A 16,076-nucleotide genomic window follows, 5' to 3' on the forward strand; every position below is an offset into this window, starting at 1 on the left:
CTCTTGGTTAGGTAATTTATGCCAGCAATGCAAGCCTGACTGCTACAGCAAGGTTGGTACTGAGGAGTGGGATTGCTGCTAGACACCTGATTGTGTGGCTTTGGCCTTGTGGAGCTGATTTTCTTTCTTTGTTTTTTAAGTTTTTTTGTTTATTTTTATTTATTTGAGAGTGAAAGACAGAGAAAGAGGTGGGGGGTGGGGGAGAGAAAGGACACGCCAGGGCCTCCAGCCACTGGAAATGAACTCCAGACATGTGCACCCCCTTGTGCATCTGGCTAACTTGGGTTCTGGGAAATCGAGCCTCGAACTGGGGTCCTTAGACTTCACAGGCAAGCGTTTAACCACTTAGCCATCTCTCCAGCCCATGGATCTGATTTTCAAGAGGAATGTGGAAGGATTTGAAACGTTGGCTTCAGAAATGCCTTGCAGTGCTTTAAGTACAGTTTGATGGACTATAATTGTCAGAGTTGAAAGACCTGAATGTAGTAAGAATTATGGACTATGAGGTTTGGCGTATGGAGGTGAGAAAGAGTTTTGTCTGGACTGGGCTAGAAGCAGTTTTTGTGAGAGGCTTGCTGTTATGGCAATGTTCTGAGAACTTGTGCAGGGTTGCTTTGCATGGAACTAGACTGGTACCAACAGAGGGATATGACCCAGAAATGAAATCTCTGGGCTGAAACTTCTGCCCATTCAGCTGTAATTATAATGAGAGATTACAACCTTTGAGATTGGGCCGGCTGACCTGCACTGGGGCAACAGGAAGAATGCACTCTTTTGAAGGGGACTGACTGCTCAAGAAGTGTCCTGTTCTTCAAAGCCTGCTTCATTCCTGCCTGGCTTAACAAATTGGCACCCTACCTGGTATTGTGGAGTATAAGAAATTCAAGAAAGAAAGGGTCATTGAATTTGAAACATGGTCTTGTGTTTTGGAAATGGCCATGGGCAGTGTGAAGCAGGTTTGCTGGATGCCTGCAAGGAGACCCCATGAAGCCATGAGGATGAATCATAGGTTAGAGTAGATACCCAGTGGAGATGCTGGGACCATGAGATGGCTGCCAAGCAGAGCTGCTGGCCCTATATGAAGCTTTCCAGGACTGTGAGTAGCCTAGCTGGGGGGCAAAATTGGAACTCCAGAGACTTCTTGCTGGTTAGTATCACCAGACTTGGGGAGTTTTCACTGACTAGAGTTGTTAGACTTGGAGCTACAGAGTTTGATGTTTGCCCTGTTTAAATCTTGTATTGTTTAAATATTTCTTTGCTATGCTCAATGCCATTTTTTTTTTTTGCAGTGTGAATGCTTATTCTGTGCCATTGTGTGTTTTGGGGGGTAGTTTTTGGTATTATGACTCAGATAAAATACCTTGGATTATAGGGATGTTTGAATATCACTGGGATTGATAAAAGTATGAAGACTTTTAAAGTTGGACTGAATGCATTGCATTTTATATCATGTGTGGTTATCAGTTTATGGGGGCCAGGGGCGGGATGTGGTGGTTTGATTCAGGTGGCCCCCAGAAACTTAGGTGTTCTGAATGCTAGGTTCCCAGCTGGTGGATATTTGGGAATTAACACCTCCTGGAGGCAGTGCATTGTTGGGGGGGCAGGCTTATGGGTATTATAGCCAGTGTCCCCTTGCTAGTGTTTGGCACACTCTCCTATTGCTGTGGTCCATCTGTTGTTGGCCAGGAGGTTGATGTCCACCCTCTGCTCATGCTATCATTGTACCCTTCTGTAAGCCAAAATAAACCATTTTATCCAACAAGCTGCTCTTGTCAGGTGATTTCTGCCAGCAATGCGAACCTGACTGCAACAATACCCAAAGCAATCAATGTCAGCATACAAAGGCAATACCTGCACACACTTTATTATAGCACTACCCACATCAGCCAGGTCATAGAATCAGCCCAGATGCCCAGCAATGGATGATGAAGGGATTTTAAAAAAGGATACACAATGAAATATTATTCAGCCACAAATAAGAACAAAATTATGTCACTTTCCATGGCTGAGAAAATGGCTAAGTGGGTACCAGTGCTTGCTGGGCGAGCTTGAGGACCTAGTTTGATCCCCAGCCCCCACATGAAAAGCTCAACATGGTCATGCACACCTGTAACCTCAGTCCTGTGGCTGGGGGGGGGGGCAGATACTGAAATATCACTGGTGCTTACAGTCTGATGGAAAATGGAAACCTCAGCAGCTTCACACACATTTGCACACACAGGTGCACACACTGCACATACACATACCACACTCCAATACTATGCACACACCAAACACCTTTCATGTTCAGAAAAACACAAATGGATGTAACCCTCGATCATCATATCAGGCAAAAGAAGCCAGACTCAGAAGAAGTTTCCCATGCCTCCCACATATTTGGAATCTGGATTAACATAAGTTGTTAGGGCTGGAGAGATGGCTTAGTGGTTAAGGTGCTTGCCTGCGAAACCTAAGAATACATGTTTGAATCTCCATGTCCCACATAAGCCAGATGCACAGTGATGCAAACGCACAACGCTGCACGTGCGCACAAGGGGGCGCTCGCATCTGGAGTTCATCTGCAGTGGTTGAAGGCCCTGGTGCACCCATCCCCTCTCTCTCTAAAATAAAATTTAAAAAGTCATTAAGGCTGACGGGGGCTATTAGGAAAGAGGAAGTGGTATGATATGATCAGTGTACATTCTATGCGTATAGGAGAACATCACTGAGGAATGTATTATTTTATACAATTATTCTAGACTAAAAATAGAGGATCAATTAAGACATATCAAACAGATGAAAACAAAACGTTGGGATACAAATGTCGATGCAGTAAAGGTAAAAGAGCTCTACGTAGGACCAAACAGGTTCTTTTCTTCAGATGTGCAGGATAACCAATGAAGCTATGGCAACCCTCAACACCTCGAGGCTGAATGCCTTAGTGCCAAAGTATTCAAAGCAAAACCCCCAAGCGTGGGCACCACAAACACAATCACAAATTAAGCAAAAGAATGCAGGATAGACTACCTTCTAGTCCTTGGCAAGTTAGTGGATAAATATTGGGGTAAAGAATGCTTGAACAATGTCAGAAGACTGGGTCTATGAGATAATGAGATAATATTTTGTAGTGTTCAACAGCATGCTTCCTCCATGCCCCACCTCCTACCCAGGACTCTTTGCGCCCCTGCCCCACCCCCAGACAGATGTAAGTGACATATGGCAGAACCAGACTCCAAGGTTGCCATTACCCATCAGACTCCAAAGCTGGCCTAAGCACAGCACAAAGAAATGTGGGGGTCCTAGCACAGCATGCCATGGGCCAGAAAGAGAAAGGGACAATCAGGGCCAGAACCACAAGGAAGAAGCCCAAGAACCACTGAAACCCTCGACAGATGTGGGCCATGGCTCCCGAGCACCAGAGACAACCCCAGGGTCTCTTGTAATTGACCAAGAAGACCGACCATCAAGTACCCCAAATGCTTTGTTTCAGAAAGATGCTTGTCTGTGCCTCCTCCCAGTCCCCATCCATGAGTTATTTCACCCCATGTAAACCACTCTGTTAAACAGTCAAAGACATCTCTATACCTCGTTCCTAAACTGAAGAGCCATGGGATTTTGGGAGGCGTTGGGGGATGATGATGCCATCAAGGAAAAGCCTTCAAATGACCAAGTTGGTTGAAGCTAGCATGAACTCTAAATCATCCTCTGAGCTAGGAACTATGGTAGAGCATCTATCCTGTTACAGACCAATTGAAAAGTGGTGTGGTAGGTATTAGCTCAACCCTCTGCAATACATAAAATTTAACCTAATGGGTGATATAAAAATCTTCAAGATGTGTTATTTGACCATAATAGCACAAGTCTAACATACAATTAAACGAATTAAAAAATATGTATCAAACAAACTGGGAAAGACTCAAATTTTTTTCCAGAATAACATTTCAACCAAAGAAAAAACAAAAACAAATAACCATAGATATATTTAGAAAACATCAGAGCATCTATATTGCTTGAGAAGAGAAGGCATGAGACCAAAGTCATAGCCAGGAATAAAAGCCATTTATTTACACCTGTTAGCTACAAAACAAGAAAGCATAGAATAAACATGTAGCCAACCAATTAAGAGATTACAGACTCCAAATTGAGTGGGCATTGATTGCTGTTCCAGAGACCTGGTTTTGTTTCCGTCTGCATAGCTTCGGGAGTGTCTTTCCTGTGCTGCGGAACCCCGCCGTGATGAGAGACTTAGAGCCTGGTCACATCCCCAGGCTGGCCAGTTAGATGCTGTCTCCTGGAACTCTGAAGCCGGAGTGAGGGTCAACAATGCTGGTTGAAGACACCGGGCCTTCATTCACTCTGTTCACCAAACCTGGAGCAAGCAGTGGGCTCAGCCCTCAGTTCCTTGCACGCGTTCATTTCCCTCGCCTACTTCCCTACTCCTCCTGTGGATTCTGTGAGGTTCTGGATTGCATGACATCCTTCTCCAGTCATTCATTCTCTTCCAGCCTGTCAGCTAGCATCAGTTTCTGTTGTCAATACTTGTGAGCCCTGCCTAGTTTTCTAAGCAAAACAGAAAGGATGTAAAACATTAAGGAAAGAATTTAGCAAGAGAAAAATCTATGGTAATGAAGAGTGAATTTTAAAAAACTGTTTTTAAAGATCAATTCAATTGCCAAGCTTACAGTGAGTCTACCACTTTAAAAAAGCTGAGAAAAATCCCCAATTACTTTTTTTGTTTGTTTTTGTTTTTCAAGGTAGAGTTTAGCTCTAGTTCAGGCTGACATGGAATTCACTATTTAGTCTCAGGGTGGCCTTGAATTTATGATGATCTTTCTACCTCTGCCTCCCGAGTGCTGGGATTAAGGGCGTGTACCACCATGCCTGGCTTAAATTTTGTTTATCTATTTAATTTTATTTATTTGAGAGGGAGAGGGAAAGGGAGAGACAGAGAACGAGGGATAGAGAGAGAGAGAATGAATGGGCACACCAGAGTCTTTACCCACTGCAAACTCCAGACGTATGTTCCACCTTGTGCATCTGGTTTACGTGGTTCCTGGGAAATTGAACCTGGGTCCTTTGGCTTTGCAGGCAAGTGCCTTAAGCACTAAGCTATCTCTCCAGGCCCACCCTCCAGATACCTTTAAAAAGGAAAAATACATATGAAGGAACACAAAGTTTCAAACTATGAGAAAAATTAATAACTCTACATTTGAATAAATTAAGGACATAACAAAAATACTAAAAGAAAGAAGCTTGAATATGCTATTGTGATGGCTAATCTTCATTGTCATTGTCAACTTGACCAGACTTGTACTAACCTAGAAGACACACTTCTGAATGTGATTGGGAGGGATGTTTCTAGAGAGGTTTAACTGAGGAGGGAGGACCCATCCTGAATGTGGGTGGCACTATTCCAGTGACTGGGATCACAGACTGAATAAAAAGGGAAAACATAAAAAGTGAACTGGATGTGAGCACTCACCTGTCACTGAGGATGCAAAGTGACCAGCCACCTTCCACTCCTCCCACCATGCTCTGCGCCATGATGGGCTGCTCCCCTGTTCTGGTGGGACAAATGCCCCCCCCTTACTGTAAGTCACTTCTGAGTCTCTCTCTGTGTGTGCATATGCATGTAGTATGTTTGGTGTGTGCTCTTGTGTGTGTAGATGTGCACACCCTGTGTGGGTATCTGCACGAGCCAGAGGAGAACGTCTGGTGTCTTCCCTTTATTGCTCATCCATGTTGTTTCCTTGAGATGAAGTCTCTCACCGATTCCAGAATTTACCATTTTCATGAGCCCTAGCAATTTTCATGTCTCCACTCCCCGTAGGACTGGGGTTACAGACATGCATGGTCATGCCCAGCCATTTACGTGTGAAGAGTAAACTCAGTCTCAGTTCCCTGTAGCCCCTCCTGCTTGTGTGGCAAGTCTCTTACCGCCTGAGCTATCTCTCTGGCCCAAAGCACAGAGCCAGGTGTGTGGGCACTTCTTTTGAGCCTGTGCGATTTAAACTACTCTTGGCCATGGAGTAAGTGGGCAGTTGCGTGCCATCTACACAGCCATGGACTAATCCAGGACAAGGTAGAGCCAGCATTCTTCAATCTCATTGAGTGGGGCTGGAACTGATGTTGAGGGAACATCTTGTCATGCTAATTATGACCCAGCTGTCACCACCCTCACGCCTTTTATCTCCGCTTGGTGTCAGCTATGCCTTTGCTAGCCAAGTCCAGAGTGTTAAGTCAAGTCGTACTCATCAACCGATGTCCACTGAGCTCATGAGTTTCTCCCGCAGAGGAAGAACACAGTCGACTCCACATTCTCCCAGCTTCTGTGAGCAAATGGAGCCTTCTTGCCCCGTCTCAGTAGCATGAAGTCGGAGATAAAGGCTCAGGCTTGGCCGGGAGCCCAGAGCTGATGGCCTGGAAGAGGCTGTGAGACTTCCTTGGTCCTGGAAAAACCCTAAAGCTCTGTGGACTCCAGGACCCAGGTGTGAACCTCAAGTGTGCAAAGAAGATGCTGGTGGCCACTCCACATGAGTCCTGGTGAGGGTTTGCTAAAGGTGAAAAGTGAATGGAGGCAGTGCTTATTTGCCTGTGAAGCACTGCGGGGGGGCTGTGAAGGGCAGGTCAGGGGAACACAGTAGACCCCTTGGTGATACGCGTCCATGGCCTCTAGATCTGTGCGAGGAAAGGCTGGGTGACACACTACGTAGGGGTTAAGGGGACCAATCTGGAATTCCCATGTATTTAGGTCACCTTGCAGACACGGTGTCTTGGTGTAGTTGACAGTGGGCTCAGCTCACAAGGCAGACGAATATTCTCTCTATATTTTTTGTTAAATTACCAAATAACTCTGTTGCTCCCAGTGGACTGGTGCCTCGGGGGGATTTCACTCCGCAGAACACACCTCGCTGCTGCCCATAGTCCACTTCCTCCCACCTAGCATTTCTGTCCTCCAGGCGCATATCCCATATTCCTTTCCTAACCCTCATATCTACGAAAAATGTGCCCCGGAGGGGTGGGTGGGTGGCGGGAGATGGTGCCTGTGATTCCAAGCAGGTTTCCCACCAAATCCCAGAGGAGCCAGAGAGGTGACGATGTGGGTTCTGGGGTCCACAGTCATCTCAAAGCCGGGTGCATCCCATCCCTGGGCCCACCAGGAAGTCCTGTGAGCCTCTCCAGGATCCTAGTGACCTCCTCGCCTTCCCGCCGCCCCACGTCCAGCTCTTCCCAGGCGGGTCCCTCCCCCGCCTCTCAAGTCCCTTTCAGGTCTGTCTCCACGCAACAATGAGGCGTGGGCGGGCCCCAGCGGCCTCATTTGCATACCGCCGCGGCTTGGCCAATGGGCTGCGCCGGGGCCTGGGAACGCAGTGTTGCCATCGGCGCGCGCGCGTGTGACAGCGCGGGAGCCCGTGGCCCTGGCAGTGGCCGTGGCCGTGGCCGTGGGAGGCGGGCCCGGCGGAGGCCAGGCGCGCGCGGGGACCGCCCGGGGTGCCCGCTCCCCCAGCGCGTCGCGGCCGCGTGGCCCGGCGGAGCCCCGACATCACCCAGCTCCAGCCGGGCGCAGTCGCGATGTCGGTGGCCGGGTTGAAGAAGCAGTTCCACAAAGCCAGCCAGGTAGGGGAGGAAGGCGCCCGGGAGTGGGGGGGGGGAGGGACGGAGGGAGGCGGAGACCACCCTCCCCCCGCCCGAGAGGCCCGCGGGCCGGGGCTGGGACCGGGGCCGGGTGGGAAGGCTCGGGGTCCCGGAGGAGCCCCGCTCGGGCTGGGTTTCCTCCCGCGCAGGAGGGCGCCAGCGGGTGGAGGCCGCGCGCTCTCTGCTCCGCGTCTGCGTCTCCCCCTCCTTCCCTGTCCCCCAAGTCCACGGTCCCCGGCGGTCCCAAATTTGAGCGGCTCTGAGGAGGAGGAGGAGGAGGAGGAGGAGGAGAGAGCCGAGGTGGAGGGGTCAGGGGCGCCCGACACCCCGATGCTCGCGTGCTGGGAGGAGGGCCCCCCCTGGGGGGAGCTCGACTCCACGAGGTCTACCCCGATGATGCCTCGGGGTGTGGGGAAATGTGGGGTGCCGGGGAGTATTTGGCGCCTTGGCTGGGCCCCGCTGCGCCCCCACCCCATCCCCGAGCGCCTCGGAGTGGACCTCGCCAGTCTGCCCGGGTTGAGGCTCTTCGATGATGTAGTGGGATGATGTAGTGGTCTTTTGCCTTCTCAGTTGTCTTCCCTTGGGTCGGCGGCCCGCCGTGGTGGAGCACCAGAATCCTGCTCTCAAAGAGCAATGTGGTGGGAAGCCCCCCTCCCCCGCCGAGACAGACATGTAAACAAACCGTGCTAGACACACCTCCGCGCGCGAGAGGATGGCAGATGACACGAGGGGGGTGGGGGCGTCAGGGAAAGCGTCTCGGAGGAGGATACGTGCCATTTGGCAATTAGGTATGGAAGGAATTGTGGCTGTGGGAAAAGGAGAGGACAGGCATTCTGAACAGAGGAAGCTGGAAAACTGGGAGACTTGAAGGTGTGTGTGTGTGTGTGTGTGTGTGTGTGTGTGTGTGTGTTTTGAGGAAAAACATTGCAGGCTCTTCTAGCCAATGGCAGAGTTCACATTGTAAAGCCGTTCACCAGAACCCTGATATATGTTGGCCCATCCACATCCCCTCCCCAGTCTCAATTTTGCTTGATTTTGCTGATGGACAGATTGTACTTAGAATCCACTTGGTGATGAGGCCCCACCCACGCACCGTCCATCCTTGAATTGATGCAGGAATTAGAAGACTCTTCTAGCCTCCAGCCCAGGCTGAAAGGCCTTGCTGTCCCCTCACAGCCTGTCCATTAGGAAACCCGGTGATTGCTGTTTCTAGCATTGAATGGACAGTGATGCTCTTCAGGGTGAAAGAAGGCCTGGAGGAGAGGCCAGTTGGGTGAAGGTAGAGATGGTAGATTCATCATTGGGTCACCAGCACCTTGAGGGGGGACATTGCCTTCTGTCCATTGTTCCTGGGACATTCTGTTATGATTGGCCTTTGCATATCCTCCCTGAGATCCAGGAGGTAAAATCAAGATTGGAACTACTGATTTGGGAGAGTTTAAAAATATAAGTGCTGAGGAAAGTGAAAAGAGGCACAGTAGGGTCTAAATACAACCTCCAGGGAGTGGCCACATTTAGGGACAGTGTTTAGCCTAGTACTTGATGAGTTGTGACTGCTCAATAAATATTTATTGAATGAATGAAGTTTGGAAGTGGAGTAACACAGGAAGGGAAGCGCTAATAGAATATAGGATGAGAGAGGCGCGGGATTTAAAGGCTCATAGTTAGCAAGTGCTTCTGTGTGAACAGTGGACCAGTTGGCTTGGGTAGTCAGGAGGACCCGGTGGTCAGGTCAGTGCTTATGACACTGGCTTCCTTAGCACAGACAGGGAATGAGTCTCTGATTCTGAGTTTTTTTTTTTTTTTTTTTTTTTTTTATTGAGTATGAACTTCAAAGAAGCAAGTCTCAGCAATAGCCAAGACACGAGCCCTTGGGTGGGTGATTCAGTGAGCTGCTGACCACAAACCAGAATGAATGGTTGCAATCCTTGGAAGTTTCTGGTGTTGCAGAAATATTATATTTGGGATAGGTGACTTGGTTTAACTAGTTACAATCAGTCAGTTAAAGTGAATGGCAACTTTGAGAAGTCTAAGGGACGTAAGTTGGCATTGGCTTTGGGGCAGGTGCATGTCCTACTTGCTGATTAATTTATCATCCTTTCCTTTCTTTATTCCTCTTTACCCTCTCCTTCCACTCTCCTCTTTTTTTCTTTCCTGTCCTTTTCTTCTTTTTCTTTCTTTTGTATGAGGTTAAATAATTCTCACTTCATTTGAAAGGAGGGATATCATAGAGTCTCCCAGGGCTTACCAGCAACATTTTATGGTTAAAGTACCTATTAGATACATTTTAAATTATTTTGGAAATCTGTTCTTTTCTTATCTTTTTTGAGGCAGGGTCTTATGTAGCCCCAGCTGGATTCAAACCTGCTATATAGCTCAAGGTGACCCTGAACTTTTGACCCTCCTGTCTCCACCTTTCAAATGCTGGAGTTATTATACTTGGTTTATGTGGTGCTGGGGATTGAACCCAGGCCTCCCTGCATGCTAGGAAAGCACTCTGCTAACCGAGCTGCATCTCTATTTCAAGTTCTAGAAGTCTTTCTAAGAAATCATGCAATGCAACAGACTTGCTGGAGAAATTAGGCTGGGTTGAATTTAGTAGGAGGGAACAGAGAAATAAAAAATACCAGATGTTCTCAAACAACATTGTAACAGCGGGTTTTAATTCATTCAGAACTTTCCCAGGGGCAGGGGAAGGGAGTCTTGGATGACACGAATGGCTAATAATTCCCAGGGATTCAGGCCTGGCTCTTTGCCACTCATCAGCTTTGTGACTTTGGAATTGTGACTTGACCCATCTGGACCTTGCATTCCCCCCCCGCCAATGTAATGAATGAGAAAATTTAGAACCCAAGTCCCTGTCCTAACCTTGATGGGTTTAATGTTTGTAGAACGGTTTGAATATACTAAAAACCACTAGGTTATACAGTTCAATGGGTCAGTTATGTAGTAAGTTGTATCTCAACAAAATTAATATATGGAGTTATGAATGTTCTGAAATTCTTAAGTAATTTACTCAAAGCATTTCAAAGACAACACGGGTCCATTTTATTTATATGTATGTGTGCATGGGCATGACAAGATCTTTTGCTGCTCAAATGAATGCCGGACACATGCATCCAGTTTTTTTGTGGGTGCCCCAGCCAGCAGGCTTTGCAAGTAAGCACCTTTCACTGCTTAGCCATCTCCTCAGCCCCACACTACAGATCTTTTCCAGATAAAGGAGTCAGAACAGATGCAAAGTGATTATTTTTCTGAACCATAGGGAGGGTAAAATAGCTCGTAACCTTCCAATTAACTTCTTCTTTTCTAATATCTTATCTGCCATTGAGAAAAAAGATCCCTTTACATTATAGCAAATGAACTATGGGCCCTAGAGACGAAGCATCATTTTTGGCAGCACATGGAAAACAACAGGAGAGAGGGTGTAATAAACTACATTGACGAGAGGGTAAGCTGTTACTTCTAAAATGAAATCCATGCTTTGCTTTATTTAGTATTTGGTACTAGAACTCAGGTTTCTTGAGTTTGTCATTAAATACTTTTTAGTCTATTATTATTTATTAATTTATGTATTGATATTTTAGTTATTTACTTATCTATTTAAGAGTGAGAGAAAGGCAGGCAGATAGAGAGAAAGGGCATGCCAGGGCCCCTACCAACTGCAAACAAATTCCAGATACATGTGCCACTTTGTGCCTCTGGCTTATGTGGGTACTGGGGAATCAAACTTGGGTCCTTAGGCTTTGCAGGCAAGCACCTTAACCACTAAGCCATCTCTCCAGCCCTATTTTTAATTTTTTTTTTTTTTTTGAGGTAGGATGTCACTGTAACCCAAGCTGATCTGGAATTAGTCTCAGGCTGGCCTCAAACTCACAGCAATTCTCCTATCTCAGCCTCCTAAATGCTGGGATTAAAGGCATGCATCACTAAACTTGGCTTAACCTTTTATTGTTTTCTTTTAAAAATAAAAATATTTATATATTTATTTATTTGCAAGCAGAAAGACAGAGAGAGAAGAGAGACAAGACAGAGAACAGGTACTTCAGGTCCTCTAGCCACTGCAAAGGAACTCCAGATGCATGCACCACTTTGTGTATCTGGCCTTATGTCGGTACTGGGTATTGAACCCAGGCCGTCAGGCTTTGCAAGTAGTGTCCTAAACCACTGAGCTATCTCTCCAACCCCACTTTTTAAAATCTTTTCAGAATTTAAAAATAGAACTGGGATGCAGGTTAGTGATTAGAAATAAACATAGAGAGCTTAGAGATACCACTGTGGCTTTTTGCTAACATGGTGCCCTAGCAGTAAAGATGCGGTGCAGAAATCACATTAGTGTTACCACTCACTGGTGTGTATTGGCTCTGCGTATTTCATAGTAATTTTTCTCGACAGTGGTTACAGTTGGTCAAGGAGGCTCAGACCCCAGTGGTGGCTGCCCTGGCTTGGACACTGTCCCAATAGCCACATTCTTGCCATTGCAGGACCTTCTGGCCCCTTAAGCCCTTGTGCCACATTCCCATAAAAGTCTAGGGACCAATATTTCTTTTCCCTGCTGTCTAACTACCCAGTGATGACATCCTTGTGGGCTCCAGGTTAAACTGACTTCTTTTTCCCTTTCTGGAGCAATGCTCTCCAACCTTTGTCCTGTGAGCTGGTTACACAGTAGGAAATGCAAAGCCCTGAACACAGAATTTTGGTAGCATTCTCTCCTTTTTCTTTCAATGCACTAACTAGAAAGAAGATAAGCGGCCATAAGCGGCCCTGAAGTATTCCCTTGTAGTCATTGTACAGGCTGGCCATTTATGAACAAATGCTCCAGAGAAAGATGTTCCTGGTAAATGATGAGAGTCTCCAGGGAGGCACTGAATGTCTCTTGTTTCACTTTCAGATTAGGAAGATAAAATGCACTTTGCATAATCCATAATGATTTATTTTTTCTCTTAAATGCATCGGGACATATTTTAAAATGAGAACACTCTGCTTTCTTTTACATGGATTGCTTGACAACTTTACTTTTTAAGGTCAGGGTGCAAGGGTAGATGTTTAAAACAAATTAGACTGGATTTTTTAACATATGAAGGATATAGTATAACTCAAATATCTCTTATCATTAGTATTTTTTGCTCTATAAAGTAAAGGGAATGCAGGGTATCACATGGAATTTGATTTGGAAACACATTTGCAAGCAGAGATTTTCTTCCCATTATTTAAGATTACCTTTTCAGCTTTACTAACAAATTGAATGTAAATTATATTTCCAAAGCTAAGTGTGTGTGGGTGCTGTTTGTGTATTTGGGGAAGTTATTAATGGCATGCTTTACCCAGAAAATAATACTGTCAGTAAACAGAAGTGACACACTGCTTTATTTGGCTACGTAACAGGTGAACATATTGTGGAGATAGTACATTAGCCAAGTGTGGGTACTTAGATTCTGGCTTCAAGTGGAAACCTGGGAAGTGTTGGGATGCACAGGGAAGGGTTTGTGGAAATACTATGCAGGAAAACAGGAAAGTATCTGGACTCCACTGTCCCACTTTCCAATCCATTGAATACTGGTGTCTTTTCTTTAGCAATGGATCCCTCCCCTCCCTTCCCCTCCCCTCCCCTCCCTTCCCCTCCCCTCCCCTCCCTTCCCCTCCCCTCCCCTCCCCTCCCCTCCCCTCCCCTCCCCTCCCCTCCCCTCCCCTCCCCTCCCCTCCCCTCCCCTCCCCTCTCCCTTCCCTTCCCTTCCCTTCCCTTCCCTTCCCTTCCCTTCCCTTCCCTTCCCTTCCCTTCCCTTCCCTTCCCTTCCCTTCCCTTCCCTTCCCTTCCCTTCCCTTCCCTTCCCTTCCCTTCCCTTCCCTTCCCTTCCCTCCTTTCCCTTCCCTTCCCTTCCCTTCCCTTCCCTTCCCTTCCCTTCCCTTCCCTTCCCTTCCCTTCCCTTCCCTTCCCTTCCCTTCCCTTCCCTTCCCTTCCCTCCTTTCCCTCCCTTCTCTCCCTTTCCCTCCCTTCTCTCCCTTTCCCTCCCTTCTCTCCCTTTCCCTCCCTTCTCTCCCTTTCCCTCCCTTCTCTCCCTTTCCCTCCTCTCTCTCTCTCTTTCCCTCCCTTCCCCTCCCCTCCCCTCCTGTCCCTTCCCCTCCTGTCCCCTCCCCTCCTGTCCCCTCCCCTCCTGTCCCCTCCCCTCCCCTCCCCTCCCCTCCCCTTCCTTCCCTCCCCTCCCCTTCCTTCCCTTCCCTCCCCTCCCCTCCCCTCCCCTCCCCTCCCCTCCCCTTCCCTGCCCTGCCTGCCCTCCCTGCCCTGCCCTGCCCTCCCCTCTCCTCCTTCTGCTCCTTCTCTCCCTCCCCTCCCCTTCCTTCCCTTCCCTCCCCTCCCCTCCCCTCCCCTCCCCTCCCCTCCCCTTCCCTGCCCTGCCTGCCCTCCCTGCCCTGCCCTGCCCTCCCCTCTCCTCCTTCTGCTCCTTCTCTCCCTCCCCTCCCTCCCTCCTTTCCTTCTGTTGGTTTCATGTAGCCCAGGCTTGTCTTAAGCTATGTAGCTGGAGATGATTTTGAATTTCTTCTGATCCTCCTGTCTCCATCTCCCAAGTACTGGGATTAACTGTCTTGCCACCATGCTCAGTTTAATGTACTGGGGATCAAGCTCAGGTTGTCATGCATGGTAGGCAAGCATTCTCCATCCCCAGCCCGCATTATTATTACTGCTGTTATTTGAGACATGCCTTATGTAACCTAGGCTAGCCTTGAACTCACTGTTAACTGGGGATGACCTTGAATTTCCAGCCTTCCTGCCTGTATCTCCACATGCTGAGAGTACAGGCGTTGCCATCATGCCTGGATAATGGGTAGGCCTTTCTCAAGTGCAGATGCTCACAGTGCTTTGCTCTGTGACCTCCTGTCAGTGGCAGAGCTGCTGCTGTTTCAGGCTGCATGACTTGGGTGTTCCCTGGTGAACCTGGTATCTCAGCCATAGCATGTTTTCACATCTGCTGTTTCCTCCTTATGGGTCACACTTCGTAAGTCCAAAGGGTCCCATTGGCTCAGACTTAATTGCTTTTCTGCTTCCCTTCAGGTAACAACAGACAAAACATGTAGCTGGTCACTCCCCTGTGCCTCCGTGTCCATCTCCTCTCATTTTTTCAGGTGCTTTCCTCCTGTGCTCATGTCTCTCTTTGGCAGTCTACATCTCTTCTGAGTCATTTCCATCAGCAAGCAGATGCACTCTAGTAGCTCCTATCTTGCAGGAAGGAAGGAGGAAGCCCTCCCTTGGTAGTACATCCGTGTTTCCTCTCCATTGCTCAGCAAAGCATATTGAAGAAATGCGTGTGCTTTCTCTGTTTTCCGGTCACCATTCCCTTTTCATCCCCTTCTAGTTGACTTTCTGCTTTGGTGCTTTGAGACCATACTTGCTTAGGTCTTGAGTAGCCTCCAACTTTCCAAGTCTAATTGTTTCCCATCTGCATTCTCAGCAGCATTTGCTCAATGGACCATTGACTGAGTACAACACTTGGTCAGGTTACCTCTGGACTCGGTCCTTTTTGGTGGCTCCTTCTCATCCTCTTGACAGCTAAATCCTAGATGACCTCAGGGCTCTGGCTCAGACACCTCTTGTTTTCTAGACTTTCATTCTTTCAAGGAAGCTTTCCTAGTCACACCGATTTAATACACACACACACACACACATACACACACACACGCATAAATTTCTAGCTCAGATCTTCCTCCTAAATACAGATATAAATGTGCCTGTGTTATCTTTCCTCTTAGGTATTCAGGGCTGAAGTGTTCAAACCAGAACTCTTAATTTTTTCTGTCCCAGTGTGTTTCCCTATAGTTAGTTGATCTCCAGCATCTGCTCAATTGCTTTAGTAAAAGAAAACAAAACCTGGAACTCGCTCTTGACTTCTCCTTCTCATCATCACCTCATCAGAGACCTTCCTCCTGGTTTGGCTTTGAACATGTACCCTTATTCCACTGACTGTTCTCCACCTCTGCCACTGCTGCTCTGGTCTGGCCATCTTTCTTGTCTGTATTGCTGCAGCAGCTCCTAACTCACTTGCAGAGCTTTATGCGTCCTATCTACACTCTGTTCTTAACAGTGACCAGGATGTTCTTTTAAAAATGTATCTCAAGCAAAACAAAGCATAGCAAATATAACACAATGGGAAGAGAAGGAAAGGAACTCATATATTGCTTATGGGGATGTAAATTACCACAGCCATATTATAGAGAACAGTATGGAGTTTCCTCCAGAAACCTAAAAAATAGAAATGTATGTCCAGCCATTCCATGCCTGAGTATGTATCCAGAGGGAATGAAAGCAGTATACCTAAGAGTTTTTGGGCATTAGTCACAATAGCTAAGATTGCAGTGTTAACTTAGTGCCCATTAATGGATGAATTGCTAAAGCAAATGTGACACACACAATGGAATATTATCCAGCCATAAAGAGGAAATGAAATCCTGTCATTTGTAGGAAGAATAGA

General features: G+C 47.4%; 2 protein-coding genes across 2 annotated transcripts in view; one reads left to right on the plus strand and one right to left on the minus strand.

Moving 5' to 3' along the window:
- Positions 1 to 6,971, minus strand: part of LOC101596026 (ATP synthase F(0) complex subunit C2, mitochondrial-like) — a 63,456-nt gene extending 56,485 nt beyond the window's left edge. The window contains exon 1 of the mRNA XM_045146110.1: positions 6,824 to 6,971. Coding sequence (XP_045002045.1) covers positions 6,824 to 6,971 — 148 coding nt within the window. The remainder of the gene's footprint in view (positions 1 to 6,823) is intronic.
- Positions 6,972 to 7,480: 509 nt separating this feature from the next.
- Positions 7,481 to 16,076, plus strand: part of Sh3gl3 (SH3 domain containing GRB2 like 3, endophilin A3) — a 145,164-nt gene continuing 136,568 nt past the window's right edge. Inside the window, exon 1 of the mRNA XM_004658230.3 lies at positions 7,481 to 7,596. Coding sequence (XP_004658287.1) covers positions 7,552 to 7,596 — 45 coding nt within the window. The 5' untranslated portion in view covers positions 7,481 to 7,551. The remainder of the gene's footprint in view (positions 7,597 to 16,076) is intronic.

Source organism: Jaculus jaculus, chromosome 3 (genome assembly GCF_020740685.1).
Source record: "Jaculus jaculus isolate mJacJac1 chromosome 3, mJacJac1.mat.Y.cur, whole genome shotgun sequence".
Taxonomy (NCBI): Eukaryota; Metazoa; Chordata; class Mammalia; order Rodentia; family Dipodidae; genus Jaculus; species Jaculus jaculus.